The sequence below is a fragment of the Colias philodice genome, chromosome 11 (assembly GCF_061535455.1).
Source record: "Colias philodice isolate Cphi_HAF_F1 chromosome 11, ilColPhil1 Martin Lab GWU primary, whole genome shotgun sequence".
Classification (NCBI taxonomy): Eukaryota; Metazoa; Arthropoda; class Insecta; order Lepidoptera; family Pieridae; genus Colias; species Colias philodice.
In genome coordinates, this window is record NC_143096.1 from 73,311 (window position 1) to 94,689 (window position 21,379).

A 21,379-nucleotide genomic window follows, 5' to 3' on the forward strand; every position below is an offset into this window, starting at 1 on the left:
TTTTCTCGCTTATTGAATTTAAATATGTACTGATCTATAGGTCAACAGAAGATGTCAATATATAGGTAGAACTAAGTAAACATTTTTACGCACCCACTTGTAATTTAATAGCTATAATTAGCTTGTAATTTAATACAATAGCTTCTGGTAGACCTTGAACTCCAGACTTACCACAAAGGTTGCGTAAAAACGATTAAAAAGCAGAAAATCTAAATAAATTGAACCTAATGTGTTGAGACGGCGAGAGTGCGAGCGAACCGGAATGGAATAAATGACGTAATTTATCTCATGGTCCTGCAGCTCCATGTGGCTGATTGTAGATTTGCTTTAGAAAAGCTTTGAAAGGGCTTTGTAATTATGAGTTTAATAAAGGTATCAAGAATAGGTAACATCGCCACAGACATTTTACAGTGAGTCTTCAAATCCTACCGAATATTAGTTAGCAGAAGTTTGATAATTTAAAAAATCTTTCAACTTATATAACTACATATTGTATGCTAATCTGGCCTTATGGTACTGTGGTGGTACACTGGTACTACGTATACCAGTGTACCACCACAGTACCATGTGCCGTACGTGATATTCAAAAGTTTTCTGCCGATATTTCTTACTCACTTCAATTCACAAAAATATGTAAATAGGTTTAATTTTACGTCGTTATTATTATTTTTTTGATTCTGTGTATATATACATATACATCTCTTTAACATATTATGTAATTGGATTTAAGACTTTTTTATTAGGTATATACCTACGTGAAAAGTATACAAAGTGAGATAGAGCCAATAGATAAAACCTCAATTAGCTTTCTTAATTTGCTCTGAATTTTAGTATGTGATCTATCACATACTAAACATCACATACTAGTTCTTGGTTAAAGTCTAATAAATTTTATTTTTGTTACCCACAATAACAAAAACACTCGTTCCGCGTTCGCAGTTATACTAAAATTAATATCGATTATTTTAAATAATTAATATTGATTTTGTCTGATTTTATAATTTGAAAAAAAATTAAACTTTAATTATGGAACGAGGTAAACCCTAGAATCATCGTTAATGTTAACGACGATTAACCGAATCTTTTTTGTAGAGTTTTTTCTTATAAAGGTCTACGTTAAGCTTGATACTTAGATAGCTTTTGGTTTGTTTTTGTTCCAAATACAAAGTTGAAGTTGAACAAAACAAATCCTAGGTAGAAGTAGATACCTACATATTTGTTGGTAGGTATTCGCGGGTCTTCATTTTCCCGCGCCTACGCCTTGTTCTGATTGCGAACCAAAGCCTGACTTATAATTATTTTCCTTTTCTTGTTGTTCCTTAGGTCGAAGAACAGGAATATTAAACGGGGTCGTTTTAAGTTATTGTTGCAAATAAGGACACGTGGTTGAAGATTTTTATCTTAGAATTTTATATTCATTCCTTTTCTACTTAGGTAGGTACACGAAACGTGGGCACATGCCACATTGCCACATGCCTTTCAACTTTATCTTATCTATTAACACATAATATATGCAATAACTCATATTTTATAATGTAGGTATAGGGTATGTTTCTATAAACAAGAAAATGAAGATAACATTAGTAGGTAATATGATTGTAATATGTGTGTTGTGAATATCTCTGCCGTGAAGAGTAGTTCGCAAAAAGAAGTTCGGTACATCTTACCGAAAATAAAAATTATGTTTATTTGTTCCAGGAACGATTTGTTACCTGTAGGTAAATACCTTTGCGATCATTTCTTCGTACAATAATACTGGATTTTATAGTAGGTACCAATTGAGTCAAACGGCCACGGGAATTTTAAACATAGCTCGTATATGAATATGAATGGAGATATTTAAAATATATACATATATAAATCATCAAAATATATCTAATATCTAATATCTTATCTTAATCTTAATACTATTATAAAGGCGAAAGTTTGTAAGGATGTAATAATCACTCCTTGCCGATTTCGGCTACAGCGACTGCTATGTGTCGTCGTTACGGTGAGTCAACAATGCCCTGTCGTGCGCTCGGAGATGGCTAATATAGCCAATTTTAGCGAGGAATGTGCGGTCACATTTTGGGCAGGTCAAAACACCTCCTTGATAATTATAATAAATTGCCACAGGTGGTCGGGCTTTGAGCTCATCGCGTTTGGCATCCAGATCCCTGCAACGATCTTCCTCGAAAGCATTGATGTTTTGCTTTAACAGGTGTCTCCACTTTGAGCGATCATCAGCCAGAGACTCCCATCTTGAGGAATCAATGCCACCTTTTTTCATGTGCCGCTTTAACACGTCCTTGTACCGTAGCAGTTGCCCTCCGTGCTTACGTTTGCCTTCCTGTAGCTCACAGTAGAAGATACACTTAGCTATCCTTTCTTCAGGCATCCGGAGTACATGACCACACCAACGTAATTGTCGTTGCATGAGAACTGCTTCTATACCGACGGTGTTAGCGCGGCGAAGTATTTCTGTATTTCTGACACGGTCAGACCATTTAACACCTAGTATATCACGAAGGCACTGCAAGTGGAAGCGATCAAGAATGCGGATGTGTTTACGATAGAGGCACCAAGTCTCCGATGCATATAGAAGATTGGGCAATACTATAGCCTTGTAGACTGACACTTTTGTCGCCACTTTAAGATCATGAGAGCAAAGTACCTTCCGTCTCAGCTTACCAAAAGCAGCCGACGCCGCGTTAATTCTAGCATTTATTTCGCATTCGAGGTCGCACGTCGAAGATATGATACTACCCAGGTACTTAAACTTTCCTACCGGCTTCAGGACATCTTGGTGGAGACAGATATTCAATGGTTGGTTCACTGAACCCGATGACATTACTTCGGTTTTTCGGATGTTAATCTTGAGACCGAATTTGCTGCATGACTCACCAAGACCAGTCATGAGCCTTTGAAGAGAGTCAGAAGAGTCCGTTATAAAGCACAAGTCATCCGCATACATAATTTCAGTTATTATGGTATGAGAGACTTTAGTACGAGCACGTAGTCTGTCCAAATTGAAGAGCTTCCCATCCGTTCGAAACCTAATCCTAATTCCTACAGGAGCCATTTCGATGCAGTCCTTAATTACGACTGCAAAGTAGATTGCAAATAGTGTTGGTGCAAGAACACAACCCTGTTTAACACCACAGCTAACAGAAAAGTAATCTGATTGCTCTCCACCAACAGCGACGCAACATCAGTAAGGATGTATGGATGTATGGATGTATGGATGTATGGATGTTTGTTACTCTTTCACGTAAAAACTACTGAACCGATTACAATGAAATTTAGCACACATATAGAGGGTAACTTGGATTAACACATAGGATAGGTTTTATCCCGGAAATCCCACGGGAACGGGAACTATGCGGGTTTTCCTTTGAAAACGCGGGCGAAGCCGCGGGCGGAAATCTAGTGTAGTATATTATAAAGGCGAAAGTTTGTAAGGATGTATGGATGTATGGATGTTTGTTACTCTTTCACGTAAAAACTACTTAACCGATTACAATAAAATTTAGCACACATATAGAGGGTAACTTGGATTAACACATAGGATAGTTTTTATCCCGGAAATCCCACGGGAACGGGAACTATGCGGGTTTTCCTTTGCAAACGCGGGCGAAGCCGCGGGCGGAAATCATTGTTTTCAATCATCAATCATCACATTGTTTTCGTATTAACATATATATATATATATATATATATATATATATATATTATATATATATTATATACTAGATTTATGTATAAAGCATTTGAATGCTATAAAAAGCGAAATATTTTTCTTTTTCAAATCTATATCAAAATATTTTAGACATAAAAATATGCGCAAAGATAGATATTTTTTGTATTATAATAGTTTTCAAGAGTTATTAATTGTTATCACAGATTAATAAATAGTTACTACGTAATTATTAAGAAAATCTAAGCGTAGAAAGATATAAATAATCAAAAATCTGTTAAACGTGTTTGTATTATACCTATCTAACACAACTTTCTTAGGAGTACGATAACTTTCGAACACTGGTGTGTCTATCGCGTCATACCGTTTCATTAACTGCCCCGTTGTTTAAACACGTTCAGGACAGCAAATAGGTACATATATTTACTTTATTTGGCCTATACAATAATATATGAATCTATATCATACAAAAATACTGAATTTTATTGTAAATCAAAACAATTTGATATAGAATATAAATTAGGATGTCCAAGCTTAGCTACGGGCACTCGAAGCTTCATTTAAATTCTTCTCTCAACTCCTCGTTCCGCTGACCGAGTCTCCTCTTGCCAAAATTATAACATTGATTTCTTTCGATTCTCTGCGCGCCACTATATTATTAAGTTTTGTAAAATATTACGCAATTTTGGTTTAGAATTACCTCCATGTTAATACGAAAACAATGTTTGAATGGTGAATAAATTGTGAAAATTATATTTAATATTATTAAATAATATATTACTGAACTTCACAACATCCAATGTTTACACATAATCTTTTTATAGCAATAAAAACGAATGGTAGATATTAAGAATTGTTTAATACTTTAAGATTAAATATTTTCAGATTGTATAGAATGTTGTAAAAGCAAGACGAATGAATAAGTCTCATTACACATTGAATCTGTTTACATTTAAGTACCTATTTGGAGACTTCATCTAATCCCTCTGAGACGTCACATTGTTATTATTCATTAGCTGCTTGGCGACACTTTAATTCCTTAGATTTAAGGTTTCGTAGTTAAATTGACATAATTATTCTTAAATAACTTGCTTATCGTGACAACAATCAGCAAACTCTAGGAACAGTTTCTGCACTTAAACTCTCTAAATTGTTGCGAGAATTAGAGATTTCAAAGAAATGGCACAAGTTATTTTCAGAAAATAATAACAACTATTGTATTTATAATATGTATTGTATTCTGTATTCTAATCACCTGGTTAAATATTTTAAATTAGCTATAAAAAATAATCCAAAGTTATTGTAAATGCGAAAATCTCTCCGTACGTATTAATAATGCTTTCACGGCTCAATTGAACACCGATTTTCATGCAATTTGGTACTGGAAATAGTTTAAAACGGTCCTCCGTTTCTTACTTAATTAAATTCTACCCCTAAAGAAATTAAATGCTATATAGTAATAAATAAGCACATTATGTTATACTAGCTTTCCGCCCGCGGCTTCACCCGCGTTTTCAAAGAAAAACCCGCATAGTTCCCGTTCCCGTGGGATTTCCGGGAAAAAACCTATCCTGTGTGTTAATTCAAGTTAGCCTCTATATTATGTGTGCTAAATTTCATTGTAATATTTGCGTGAAAGAGAAACAAACATTCACAAACATGATACATCCATCCTCACAAACTTTCGCATTTATAATATTATACGATAGGATAGGATACGATTCACATAATTATTAAATTATTTGAATTATTTCGAAGAACCAACGAAACACGCTTTGTTTGCACAATGCACCCTTCAGAGTACCTACAGGTAGGTACAGGTATCAAATGAGTATTTAGTTCGAATAGTTCAGAATATAAAAATATGTGCTCCGAAGTCCGAATACCCGGCCGCGGCTGCTCCACCGCGCTCTATTGCGAGTTGAGATCTAAATACGATAACGTCGTATACTTTCCGCTCCTAACTTCCCCAACATCCATTACGAAGCAATTAAATTCATATTTAAGGAAATTCTGCTCCATTTGTTTCGCTTTCTATTGAAATTTGGAATCTTGTTAAATTAGGCTCGGATTTAATTACGAAAGATTATCTTTGTTTATTGCCTGCTCAAAGATGTTTCCTGGAATTGATTGCAATTTACAATTTACAAAGTATTATGTTTAAATGATTATTTCTGGCTTTTGATTGAGTCATTAGAACTGAAAAAATTGTTGTTGTACAACAATTATTGTTGTACCTGTTATCATTTTTTCGTTATTGATGTATTTAATTATCTAGATTAGCATAATAATTTATTAAATTGAGATGAACTGATATCCAAATATAGAACGATTAAAACACTTAATATGGGCGTAAGAAGTGGTTTGACAATTAATATCCACTCGTGTCGGTGATTGCGGCCGCTCCGACGCGTGACGCGACGAGACAATGTTGACATCACGGGACGTCGGCACAACAACCCTGCACAACGAGCTGTTTAATTACTGATTTTTAAATCAATCTATAGCAAATACCAAAACCGAAATTTATAAATATGTTTGAGTTCGCTTCAAGGTGAGACAGGAGACTCAACAGCTGTGTGTGCTAATATAGGTAACGTTCACAGTTGAGTTGAAATCCATTGGATTTAGTGACAGTAATAATGCTTTAAATAAAACATATAAGAGACATTCTGAATCACTAACTAAACTCACTACTTGTGAAAATTTGGTTAATGCGTAACTTAAGATATTTAAAAATTGTATCAGAAAATTTATAAAATACAAAAGCATAAAATTACAAATTAATCTCTGACAAAGTGCTTGCGTAGCCTCTACGTAGCCTCTACGCAATGTGCTCGTAGAACCACATGTACAATTCTTGTATTTGCTAATTGCGCTTTCGAAACTTTGTTGTTATACATTTATTATTTTGTATTCTTATTTCATGTTACAAATTCGAAAGTGTATTTATTCGTTTGTTTGTTTATTTTTCTTTCACGTCACAACCACTCACAGCGATGCGATTATATGGCATGATGTTTAGGGTATGGATACTACGTGGATACTTTTTCAATGTTTTAAATTGATTTATTTGATATTATTTCCTTAGTTGTGTATTTTCATTTGTTTGTTTTGTTACTGCGTGTTGTGCTTTCCCTGACGAAAACATGTGTATTTCTTTCTATGTGTAGTGATCGTAAGTTTTTATAATTTTATTTCAAATAACTACTTATAGTATCAATTGCATACAGTATATGTAATTGTAGTATATGTCGCGATATTCATTAGTGTAATAGTGCCGATTTCATACTTAGTACACCTATGTAGCACCGACACTTGTAGCATTGAAGATTTAATTGGTTCGAGTTAATTGGGCTCATCATATTGAACGCTACCAAATTCCTAAAAAAATGCAATTCAACAAGCTTTATTAAAAAAATTTTAAATAAATAATACAAAAAACATAATAATGCTATAAAGCTTCAAACCATATCATAAAATAGTTATTCTGATATTTTTTGTAATTAATAATCTAATTTACATGATATTTTGTACAAAATTGCAAATTATCAAGTTATATACTAACTAAAACACATTATATAATAACCCAGTCAGTAGGTGTTTATGCTCTACAACAGGTGGCGTAGAAAATGTTTTGAAACGATATTGTTTAGGTATGAAAGGTTAATAAAAATCCAAGTTCTCGACCTTGACGGACCCAGGCGCTAGCCGCCATCTTGAATTAAAGGTGCTAAAATTAGGTATATTTTAAATAACTTCTCAATTGTTTACTAAATCACAAAAGTGTCTATGAGGGGTTCAAAGAAGACAAAATTACCTACATTTTTTGCATACATGATTATTCTGTAAGTCTTAAAGGTAAAAAGTTACAAGCGACGGAAATAATAATATGTATTTACAGAAATGATATAATTTTAATTTTGTTTACAAATTGTACAGCTATCATTTTTTAATTCTCTTTGATGGCCCGGGCTGGTTAAAGGTGGCTACTTTATTATCGTCGCTGAAATTTTCTGTTTCATTGTCTGTATTTTTAGTTTCCAACCATGAAATTTCGTCGTCATATAAAAATAAATAAATATCAAACTATAATATTTAAGTATCAGAATTATATTGCATTGAGTAAGTATATAAATCAGAAAAACTGTAAATATCCCAGGCTGCCCACACGTTCAATTTTACGCTGTAGAAAATAAACCGCTCTCACTTTAATATTGTTCCATTAAACACGCGCCAAACATTCACTTAAAAATTAACAGTCTCCTAATTATACCCACAAAATCTAAAATATTATTATTGAAATTTGGAATATTTAGTCATTTAAATATTTTAAACTATTATATAATATGTTTTATATACGTAATCACGGTGATATCAGAACAAAAGACAATGCGATAAACGGGCTTGTCTTCCCTACACTGTGGGTACACAGAGCAATGTGTGGGCAGCGGGCTGGCGCGTGTTTAGCGAGTCAATATGATTAGTTCCGTTTATTATGATGAGACGGGTCAAGCGATCAATGGTTATAGGTCTCTTTATCTTACGATCTTGTGTGTTTGTTCACAATATTCAATACTTATGAACATACAGCTTACAGATAATAACGTAATTCGAAGATAAAACTACAAGGACCATAAATATGTAATGAAAAGCATTTATTGCAGAAAAACGATCTATATTTTATGTTTTTATATTGTAATTTCTAGTCCGTTTAACTCACAGTTAGAAAGCTGTGCCGTGGAGTCTGAGATCGGTCTTGAATAACATAAATAATTTTTAAGTTAAATAAAAATAGTTTCATTTTAAATACGCTTAATGTGGCACTTTACAAATTAATTAAATTTTACTATTTTCAATATATAAAATATTTTTCAAATTAAAAATCACGAAAATCAAAATATATAAGAGTATATAAAAAGGAGGATGGTTAAAAATAATATATTTCATTAGCTCTCATCGTAATTTGCTATATACGTGAATGCAATAAGTGTGCTTTATCGAAAGCCCCTCACTATACAAACATAATTTGGAAGCAGACTTTAATTTAAAAAATCCCTCGATACAAAGAAATGTTCGAAAGCTTCTTATATGGCCTGCAGACGAGCAGAGTTCCAGCGGGCAGTGAGCGTGGAGCGACGAGCGTGGAGTGAGTGTGGAGCGTGGTGGAGCTTTCAGTCGAAGCTCGTCGGAGCGGGCGCGACCACGTGCCGACTGCGCTGCTCCAAGTCGCAACTTTGCGATGTACGGCGGAGCGAACTATCTCGATTGTGGTTTTTGTAAACAAAATCAAACACGCGCGGTTTGATCAATTGCTGTAAGCTGATACTAGTAAATAAAGTTTTTAATAGTATAAAAATACTATTAAAACCTATAATTATTACAAAAATTTTTGCTCGGTTTATTTCCTTTATAACAAAATTTATCATAATTTTTTTTATAATGAAAATTATGATAAATTATTTAAAAAAATAAAAATTAAATGACATAAGTTCATGGGGCAGAATTTATTCGTGAATACAGTACTTCTTTAAATATAATATTTAAGAAGTATAGCAGTGGCGAACGTTGTATAGAAAAACAACACAATAATACACAGGTTTCTGATTACATTTTTTATTGCATTACGATACCTGTAAACTAAGCCTGTAAAGTTTCTATGTAAATTATCTGTTTCGTTGACTTTAGTGGCAGTCCTTAAATTATCCGCTCGGTTGAGTTCAGCCCAAGGTTCAGCTACAGCAGTCGTTCGAGTTTGACATTTAATTTGCTTTGCGATTGCAAACATTTTAACAGTTTTGAGACTATTCAAGTATTCGCACTTAAGACCAATATTGAATTTGAAAAATTCAGGTGAATTCGCACCTGTAGGTACATTTGTGAATTCTTGTATAGATATATTTAGCGACACCAACTTTTAGTAATTCTGGAATTACAAGATATAAATAATGATAAGAAAATGATTTAAGTCGAGATTTTTTGTTATACTAAGTGAAAAAAAAAGTAACGAATTGAGAAATTCCTCTAACAAGAGATTGATGTAAGGTTCAGTATAGTATTTAAACTAAAGTAATAAATAAGAAGCTTATGTTTAATGAAATAAAATTTATATTTACAAATTACGCACGAACCGCTCTACAATGTATTATTATGAATCTTTCTTATTGTGAACGTTATTTATATTTATTTTGTGCTGAGTTTTACAAATTTCGCAGCTCGTGTAAAAAATGCTTTCGTATTTTATATGAGCTTATCCACAGGCGAGAAAAAACGAAGCAAATCAAAACGAAACTCTCGCAAAGTACTTTTATATTTGTCACCTAAAAGGAAATTTAAATAATTTAATTACATGAATAATTGGGAGTACGTTACTAGATTAATTTATAAGTTATTTACTGATTTTTTTTCGATTATAATATTTATACGTAAAATTTACGATTTAAGCATTTATTCCTTATACGAGGATTATTTCCAACTAATAAGAAATATAGATTTGATATTAATCCTCTATAGTTTTTAAAATGGCAGTAATGTTAAACATTTAGCAGAAATAATTTTCATTTAATTCCTTACGAAAACATTATTAAAGATGAGAAGCGCCATAGTGTCGAGTTAACACTTTCAATTTGATATCGCAATTTGCGAGAGATTCGTTTTGATTTGCTTTGTATTTTCTCGGCTGTGGATAAGCTCATATAAAATACGAAAGCATTTTTTACACGAGCTGCGAAATTTGTAAAACTCAGCACAAAATAAATATAAATAACGTTCACAATAAGAAAGATTCATAATACATGCTAGAGCGTGGTTCGTGAAGCGACTAAAAGCTTTTAAAATGGAATTTAGCCTTTTTATTTCGTTTTTATGTTTGTTTTTATGATCAAAATGCTTCCGTATAGGGATTATAGATCCTAATGACATTTTTATGTTCGAAAGATTATAGGGTCTTTAAAGCCGATTCTAAGAATTATTTTTATTTTTGTATCAAATAAGATAAGTGGCTTAGTAAACAAATCATGGGCAACGAAGGCGATGTATTATTGAACATTAAAACATTTAGGTATATTACAATCACATAATATGAAGTTGGCACCCTTTTAGAAAAGTATAAATCAGCTTTTAACTAAATCGAAACTTTCCACTTAACATTTCCACATGAAATGACGTTTATTGTTTAATAATGTCATGTCAAATGTATTCACAGCTTTGACTTGAGATTCATTCTAAGCGATAGATTTAAATTTTATTTCATAAACGAATATTAATTCTATGATGGTAACTCAAGGTGCTGATGAATAGAGAACATTTTGAATTTGTCTGATTTTTACTTTCGCTATAGGGGTGAGAGTGTATACGAGTAATGAGGATACATTGTATTCAAAGTATTTATTCAATATCCATATTTCATTTGTTGCAAAGATGTCATAAAATAAACATAATTTCTAGTAATATTTTCTAGCAGCTTTCTATCTCGCTAGTTTTAAAAACTGTTTTAAGTCGACGCGTAAGTTATAACTGATAAGTATTAAGGCAGTGTTAACCCTGTGGTTAAACTTATGCAAAATTTCCTTAATGAGTGTAATCTCGCGTCGTAGCGGTTGATTAACCCAGCGCGGGTGTGCTGCGTGACGTCACCAGCTATTGTTCACCATTGTTCACCAATCTGCTGAAAATATCATCTCACTCGCGTGAGATTTCGCTTCATTGAGTCAAATATGTTCTGTATATTCTTCGTATTATAATTTTATGCGACTCAAGGATGTAGATGTAAAGATTGTATATTAAAGAAGATTGACCCTGGATTTCATTTGGTTATTACTCCATATTGTTTTGAGTTGACTGTCCATTTAAAAGTGGAAAAGGAAAGCTAGAAAAGTATTGTACAAGCTATACGGGAACGAAGCCAAAGAGAAGTGAACATAGTTGAAGTACATATAGATACTTTATTCATATAATTATTAACTCTGTTAAATTATATACTTTTAAAAGCTGAGAAAAGCTATATCGTTTCATTTTAAAAGCGTATACAATTTATTAATTATTAATTACTTAGTAAATGATACTTTATAAATAAAACTATTTATGTACACTAATTTGAAGTTTCAGACATAAGATCACTCGTATTTATTTCAGATTATCCATGGATCAAAAACTAAACGTAATTAGCACCTTTTTAAAAGTTGGTTGTGCTTGTTGTTGGCAATTTACCAATGGATATGATCGCATAATCTAAATGGACAATGGCTCATGTTTGATTACAATTTGTTAATCATGAGTTCGCGAGTCGAGCAATGTATAGCTTTAACATACAGTTTGCCGAGGGAAAATATGCGTATACGAGAGACATGAACGCTCAAAGTATGCAGAGAAATTAAATTACATCATTTTATATTCATATAAAAATCTCTTTGAACTAAATCACATCAAAGTTGCAATGAAATGTAGTACATATATACAAAGCCAACAACCGAGGCTACGTGCGATTCGGAGCTCTCTGCTCTCACGGCTAAAGGCATATGCGTTCGAATGAGATTTTATTTTTGTAAGCATCTTTCATTAACACGACTTTACGATTTTTTCAATATTTGTAGATGTAGCGATTTGCGCTAATTTGTTTGACAAGATATCTTATAAACGTCCCTTCTTTACGAGTGGTTTCAATTACGGAGCGCCGCGCGCCGGTCAAAGGCAGAAGTAGTAAATATAATTTACAATCTTTGCTACCTATGTATATTTATAATTTTTTAATGAATGCCTTTCTATTAAGTTTGAGACGGTGAAGTTGTATGAAGCTTTCGCTTAAATCTATAGTCAATACATTTTCTAAGCTAACTTCAATGATCATTGAATTAATTAAGGACGTAGTATCGCTAGCGGCTTGAACTTCCGAATAGATCTATTTGTAGAGATCTTCGGCATTTATTTCGACTCAATTAGACAAGGATTTATGTTAAACTGCTATTTAAGTAAATCCTGTACAAATACGGGTTACTTGTTTAAATAATCTCTCCTGAAAGGCATGCAGGCGAGACCTGCGGAATATTCTCAAACTTTTTATTACTACTCAAGTTTTATTAAGACGTTGAACTGCAGTTTAGTGATAAGTAAAAAGAAAATTTTAACTTCGTCGCATTAAGCAGCAAAAGATCTTTAATGGTAGTTCATAAAGTTAACTGTTGAATCGATGTCGTAAATTCTGTCGTGACGTCTACGACGATGAGTAGAGTATCTAGATAATAAATAATTATTTTCTTTATAATTTATAAGTTTAAGTAATAGTACTCTTATATTGAGTAAGCGCGGCATACCTATAGAAGTTTGAATTCAAGCTCTGATCGGACGCCATAGTTTCTGGTATTTTCAGTATCGCAAAAATTTGATTATGAAATTTCTTAAGAAAACTTTCGCAGGTCTAAGTCTCATTTTAATAAATTTCAGTAAATCATTTAGTTGGAAACCTTTTAATTTTAGGCCTCGTCATGAAAAACAGTGATTAGTGCTCGTGTCTCAAATGTTTGAATTATAGTTGAAAAGGATAGAACATTGTTAACATAATGACTCGAGCCGACACTGTTCTGAAGACACGTCATACGAGTAACTTCGACATGAATTTATTAACAGTGCTCATTGTTCGCTCACTCTACAAATAAATATTTAACAAATTAAGTTTGTTGGCTACATAGTCTATGGTTCGTTTATACTCCGCGCTATATTTGTGTACTAATTCTAAATTGATGAATACTCTGTAAGTAATCATGAACGATGCGGTTATGTTCGAAGCGTACATGGACCATATTCGGTGGTAACTCGGGAGCAGTGAAGTGTACTGTCTAGTGTACGGCGATGTCGCTGGACGCGTTGGGCGCGCACGCGTCGGGCGGGAACGCGTCGGGCGCGCACGCGGCCGGCGGTAACGCGACGGCGCCGCTGTGGGAGGTGGCGCCCATGGTGCTGGACGTGTTCTACCGGCCCGACGTGCCGCTCATCGTGCTGTACGTGCTCGTGCTCACCGCCTCGCTGCTCGCCAACACGCTGCTCATCTTCATCGTCATCAAGTTTCAGTATATGCGCAGGTGAGTGCCATTACGATACTGAAACGTATACTGATATATTGATATTATTATATTAAGGTTCACTGTACTTGTCAATAAGAAGTATATTAATAAATAATAGTTATAATGAATACGTAGATAATATAGTAAAAAACTAGTCTTCTTCTTATATATAAAAATAAAACCGGCCAAGTGCGAGTCGGGCTCGCGCACAAAGGGTTCCGTAGCAGCAAATATAATAAATTACAGTTAAATCAACCTATCTCAAAAACTATAAGAGATACTTTGATCAAACCAAAAATCGTTGAAAGAGTTAATTAGCATGCATCACCTCTATTTTTTTTAGAATTTTATACCCCGTAGTTATAAAAATAGAGGGGGGGGGACATACTTTTTACGACTTTGAGAGCTGATATCTCAAAAACCGTTCACTTTAAGAAAAATGTTTTTTAGAAAACTTTATATCATTTTAAAAGACCTTTCCATTGATACCCCACACGGGTATGTACATCGAAAAAAAAAATTTCATCCCTCAGTTACATGTATGGGGGGCCCCACCCCCAATTCTTTTTTTTACTATTTAGTGTCATATTTTTGTAGCGGTTCATACAACACATATTCCCATCAAATTTCATCACTGTAGTACTTATAGTTTCCGAGTAAATCGGCTGTGACAGACGGACAGACGGACAGACGGACAGACGGACATGACGAAACTATAAGGGTTCCGTTTTTGCCATTTTGGCTACGGAACCCTAAAAATGAATCGCAAAATGTGTTGGTAAGCGCATAACTCGAGAACGGCTGAACCGATTTCGATAATTCTTTTTTTATTATATTCCTTGAAGTACGAGGATGGTTTTTATGTAGAGAAAACGTAAATATGTACCACGGGCGAAGCCGGGGCGGACCGCTAGTATAATATAAAAATGAATCCCAAAATGTGTTGGTAAGCGCATAACTTGAGAACGGCTGAACCGATTTCGTTAATTCTTTTTTTATTATATTCCTTGAAGTACGAGGATGGTTCTTATGTAGAGAAAACGTAAAAATGTACCACGGGCGAAGCCGGGGCGGACCGCTAGTAATAAGATAAAGTCATGAAATTATTGTATTGTCACCGATCCTTGATAAATGTACTAAGTTAGAATTAATAATTTCCGCGTTAAGTGGTTCAAAATAGAGTCTAAAGAAGTTGATTCAATACAATTCAAGAAGCTATTAAAAATTGTTTATTTGATTGTGAATTTTAATGGTTGTTGAGACAGAAAAACATGTTTGAGTATACTAACTCAAACATGACAACCTACATCTTGTGTGTTAAAGTTAACACTACTCCCTTTAGTACTAGACACTATGAAATAAAAAAAAAACCGTATTTAAATTCATCGTACTTTGGGAACTACCACTGAACAGACAAAATAAAAGGTTGTATAAAACAAAGGATATTTTAAAACGACCGCCCGATTACATTACCGATGTGCAGGTGAGCAAACATATGGACAGAAAGCAACTTGATAATTAGCGGTTGCTCTGCGAAGTTTTTACTTTTTACAACAGAATTTGCACATTAGGTATTATTGACTAGATTTCCGCCCGCGGCTTCGCCCGCGTTTTCAAAGGAAAACCCGCATAGTTCCCGTTCCCGTGGGATTTCCGGGATAAAACCTACCCTATGTGTTAATCCAAGTTACCTTCTATATGTGTGCTAAATTTCATTGTAATCGGTTCAGTAGTTTTTACGTGAAAGAGTAACAAACATCCATACATCCATACAAACTTTCGCCTTTATAATATTAATAGGATAATAGGAGGAATAGGATTAATAGGAGACGTCAGATGTTCTAAAACTTTTTAAATTGCAGATTAGATTAAACGTTTTCTTTTATTCGATAAAAGTTTTTTGGTAATGGAAAACTTTAAGGTGAAAGAAAACGTTTGAAGGATTTAAAGCGCGGTTTACATATTATAATTACTAGGATTCCGCCCGCGGCTTCGCCCGCGCAGTCAAAGAAAAACCCGCATAGTTCCCGTTCCCGTGGTATTTCCGGGATTGCGTCATTTTCCCGGGATAAAAAGTAGCCTATGTCCTTTCTCGGGTATCAAAATATCTCCATACCAAATTTCATGAAAATTGATTCAGTAGTTTAGGCGTGATTGAGTAACAGACAGACAGACAGACAGAGTTACTTTCGCATTTATAATATTAGTATGGATTTTACCTGACGTTTGGAGCACCCTGCAGTGATCTTGACCACTGGCAATTGGACTGTATGTATGATCAATTAATCGAGTTTGGAATTCGCTGAAAAGTTTGCAATTTATAAACTCACGTAACTCGCGTAAATACGTGGGCCACACTGAAAGTTTTGCGTAACTAATAAATAAAACAATTTATGTGTCTGATATTATATTTACTACTTTTTAAAGTATTCTCCGTTACATTTAAAACACTTTTTCATCCGTTCAAACCATTTCTGGAAACATGAGGACCATTGGTCCAAGGGTATGTTTTCGACGTGCTGTTTGAAAGCAACCACGGCCTCTTCTGGCCACGTAAATGTCGAACCACTCATTGAATCATAGATTTTTGGGAAAAGGAAGAAATCGCAAGGTGCTAGGTTGGGATTGCGTGCGGCATGAGTCACGTGCTCTATGTTTTCAGAAGCCAAAAATGACTTTGTTTTGTTCGCGGTGTGCGCCGAAGCACTGTCGTGGTGCAACAAGATGCGACTTCTAGGTCGCTTTTCTCTTATTTTTTCTAAGACATTGGGCAAACAAATAGTGGTGTACCACTCGGCATTAACAGTCTTTTGTTACTCAAGTGGATAGTGCAGACAGGATTCGTCTTAAAGAAAAATAATGCAATCATTTGTTTGCCAACCCTTCTCGCCTGCCTCAATTTGGTTGGTTTGCTGTCACTTTCAAACACCCACAAAGAATATTGGTGTTTTCTTTCTGGAATAAAACCATGTATTGATATTTCATATCCTGTCACGATATTATACACGGCATTAGAATGTGCGTAATTGTACTTTAATAGCATTTCTTAACACCAATCCTCTCGATGTCGTTTTTGTTCTGGAGTGAGTTGGGAGCGATCCACCGGCAACCAAGCTTCCTTACTTTGAAATGTTCATGTAAAATTTTCTGAATTTGGCTCATACCAATCCCTAAATGTCCTCGAATTTCCTAATAAGTGATATGGCAATTTTCTTAAATTAGTCGTCTGACGGTAGCCATATTTTCCTCCGTGATCGCAGTTGAGGGTCGACCTTCACGAATTTCATCATGGAGAGAAACACGGCCGCGATGAAATTCAGCATATCAATGCCTTACAGTGCTCAAATGAGGTGCTTCCCTCCCAAAAGTATTTTGAAGGCGAGCAGTGCAAGCTTTCGGAGAAAGCGAACTTCTAAAATCATCAAAAATCATCGCCCTAAAATTGTTTCGTGTTAGTTTCGTTTTTGCTAGGGACAACGAACTTCAACTTGAGATAAAAAAAATTGACAAGCTCTTCCCGCCAAATTTTTTTTCCTCAATTTATGAGACTTCATAATATGTTAAAAAAATATAACATTCGAAATTCAAACATTTATGGGTGGCCAGAAACGCAAAACTTTTAGTGTGCACTAGGTAAAACAAAACAGATACACAACGGATACTTGTGAAGGTCAAGTTTACTAAAAAAAGTTCATCTTTAGTTTTACAAAATGAAGTTTCGTTGAATTGAAACAAAGTCTACAGTGAGAACATAGGCAGGCCCGTCTTTAATTATAAAATCCTTCAATAGATGTTCAAAGAAGTTCAAATACGTTAAACTAGTTTGAGCGCCAGACATTTAAAATATACAATTAATTTTCAAAGGCTGAATGACCGTTAATTTTGTTTGTTAACAATGTCTAATGAAGTCGCGAACTGCGAAACTCATTAAAGGCAGCTGAATAACGTCCCACCGTTTCACAATTATTTATCGTCACAGTCGAAGTCGCGATCGGATTGCGATTCGTCAACGTGATTAACTCGAACACGGCAGTCACTTAGCGCAGCTTCTGTGATGCCAATTACCGCCCCAACAATAATGCCTACTTACCGGAATACAGCATTTTCTTCACTTAACCTTCATCTAAAAATACTATAATTATAAAAAAACTGAACTTCTAACAAGAAAAGAAAATCCAACATTTAGTTTTCGTCAATAGCGATACAATGGACTCCTTTCCTCTTCCTTCATTGTATCGATTTTTTGTTTCATTTATGGTCATTAAATAGTAGATAAACATTTACTCAGACCTAGGAAATAACAAAGTAAAATTTTATTTTTACCAAAAAAAATCAATGTATAAAATAAAAGATAAATAGAACTAATTGAAAATTAAAATGCTAAAATAACCAGGCGCTTAATTTATTGTATTTAAAATGCTGTATCATACCAACACTCCTCCTACTCTATAGACAGACTCATGTTCCAATATTAGAATACGTAATATCTAATAAATACCCATGTTTCTAGTATCTTAATGTTTTTGTGTGAATTTATTATATTGTAGCAGAAAGATTTAGTATGCGTATGATATGAAAAAATGTCTGGCAAATTGTGTTTATTATTTTAAATTTAAAGTCCGCGACGAATATAATATTATCGATATCACAGAGATACAAATATCTTACGTTACAATTAAACTATATTTTATAGCATTTTTTGAACAGTGCCATATTTGTGTTTAAAGATAGAATTAAAAAGAATTAATTCACATTTTGGCTAAAATAGACACATCACAATTCACAAAGGCTAATAGATACCTACACTGAAAATGTGACATTTATTCTTTCTACTTACGACCACTTTGGTACCGTACGTGCTTTACTTTGCCGGTACCGGTTTGAAAAGCAGTGTCACTGCAAAAACTCACATTTTTGTTCCACTTCTATTGGATTATTTCAAAGATCCTACTAATCACGTAGATGTGGATCAATTCACTTGCATGATTGCGTCAACGTGGAGGTTGTTCCCTAATAACCGAGGTTGGCACGCGGCCATAGTTTCTTGATGCAAGCGCAGTTAGCGGATTGGTTCTGTACACAATTACGGTGCAATGAAAAGCAATGCAGCTCCACTCGCGAGTCGCGGCGAGGCTCTCAACTCATTTTTCGCTCGAATGGTTTAGGATTGCTTTGAATATTTATTCTACAACGATTGAGAAAAGGTTTTATATATCTTAGTCTTAAAAAAATTATAGTATTCTAAAGTAAACATATGAATACAAATATTAACTTATGCTACTTTGAACTGATGCTGTAATTAAAATATACAAAAATGGCTACATTACTTGTAATTAGGAAATAATAACCGTTTATTACAATTTTTTATACTGTAGTTGAAAATAAAGTTAATAAACATATGTTTATTTATTTATTTATTTAACATATTTCTTACATGATATACCTATAATTTACATTAATGATTTACGTATAATGGATATAATTTAATAAATATGGAATGATCAAACACCATAAGTGAACAGTTTCTGGATAATAAATATAAATACTTAATAGTTGAAATTGATATTTTTGGTTTTATGGCATTCAAATTATATATTTTATAAATTTATAAATTTATATACTTAATAGTTTACTGTTACGTTAAAACATAATTTTTTCCAACATTCGAATATCATAATAATAATTATTATCGTTCAGTCTATCGTAAAATCAAATATGCCCAAAACGATTCGTCTTTGTGGCGGCTCACTTCATAAATCATTATGCTAGAAAAGCTTTTGATATTATGTAAATATGTACTAGACAATGGATTATGGAATCAAAGTCATGTATAACACAAGTAGCACCCCGCATTATAGGTGACGTAGGTACACTTCTATGTTACGAGATTTATAATAGGTACAAAAAAAAATTATAAATGTATAAGTGCAATATAGTGCGATATTTAGGTATAAAAATACATATATTATGTACTTGAAATGAACTATATAGGATGTCATCTGATATGTTTCGTCAAAAATAATAATGTTAAAAAAATTTCAAAGATGTAGATTAATTACGTAACTCTTTTTGTTATAATAAACTGATTAACTTGATAGGTTTTATGTTGATAGTTGCTACTATTTAACGGTATTCAAAAATATAACAAAGTTAATAAACATAGCCTAGTTAGTCTGGACAAGCCTTTCTGTCTGATACTGTGGTGGGCTGTGGAGGGCACATTAGCATGCAAATTGTCCTGTCGCTGCAGAGTTCAGATGATGTGTCACTCTAATGTTATTGAGCGATGATGTCTGTACTTAATGATAATGTTATTAATAGAGTTCGTATTACAACTTACAAGCGTCTGGTAGACTCGTTTTGTGTACATTTGGTTTATTGCATTTGATAGTCTAGGCATATGAATTATGTGCTATATACCTAATAATAATTAATAATATGTTTTGCGAATTAACAATATTTTTGTAAGTAAATATTTTATTTTACATTGCAGTAATATGTAACAGTAAATAGATACATATTATAGTCACACCCCGGACACTCCATACAAAATTATCGTTTTGACAGTCACACCACAGTATTACTATATCTATACAGTACGGAAGCGAATGTACTTGTGCAGAGAAACGGAGGGGAACTGGCGGGGGGTCGGGCGACGCGGGCCGCGTAAGGCAAACACGCTTAGTTTGCCTTACCTAGCGCGAAAGGACGACGCAGTCGTATTTTTTGTGTAATAATTTTATTATACATAGGTACTTACATATTCTATTATGGCGCGCACAAACTGTTCCGTTTACGGATGTAAATCTACATTGAAATTCCAGAAGGAAACAATATTTCAGAAAGATTGTATTAATTGTATCTGTTGAATTAAAATCAAAGCTATGTATATGTTGTCCTCATTATTTTCTAATCAGATTGTACATCCCAATGCGAATGCATTTCTTAGTTAAATGTTATAATATACAATTAAGAACATCCAAAAATAAAGTGTCCACGTAAATAATATTTAGCAGTGCAATATTTATTACATAAATTATATATTATTTATGAACAAATAATTACATCAGATTTAATAATCGCAATTATTTTGGATGTACATATGAATAAATGATTTCATCATAATATTAATAATCACAATTGTTTTATTTCCCATTTGTTGCAACCCTAGCGTATTTTCGTGTGGCTGCGTAAGTACCTACGCTGGCGGCGGCATCGCGCGACATCAAAGGCGTTTCCTTACTGTAGGAATTAATATTGTAATACTGTGGTCACACTGTAGAGACTGCAAATGTGTGTGTTAACGCTTTATGGTTGGCACTTTTTTGACTTGCGTAAAAAAAATTCGCGTTTTTCTGATGAAATACATCCGTAAACAGCACAATATCTAACCATTTTCTACGAAAAACGATAATCACAAATCCAAAATAATAAAATTACTTTAAGTCAATATGATTATCTAATGTTGTCAATCTTCGTTGCGTATCGTCCCTGTGGAAAAATGTGGACCATTTTTAGACTGATCGTGCGGGGTGAGGTAAGTGTTTAATTTTGGCGGGAGGCGGAGAGTGTCCGTTCTGTAGCGTTTAGCTACTATTATGTATTCTGTGATATAGTAACAAATTAAGTATATTCAGGCCTTGAC

The 21,379-nt window shown here is 33.7% G+C and overlaps 1 protein-coding gene across 1 annotated transcript in view; it reads left to right on the forward strand.

Annotated features, from left to right (window-relative positions):
* Window positions 1–8,909: 8,909 nt before the first annotated feature.
* The window catches only part of LOC149484318 (QRFP-like peptide receptor), an 85,361-nt gene continuing 72,891 nt past the window's right edge, over window positions 8,910–21,379 (forward strand). The window contains exons 1-2 of the mRNA XM_089700471.1: window positions 8,910–8,996; window positions 13,430–13,752. Of these exons, the coding sequence (XP_089556597.1) occupies window positions 13,523–13,752 (230 nt within the window). The 5' untranslated portion in view covers window positions 8,910–8,996; window positions 13,430–13,522. The remainder of the gene's footprint in view (window positions 8,997–13,429; window positions 13,753–21,379) is intronic.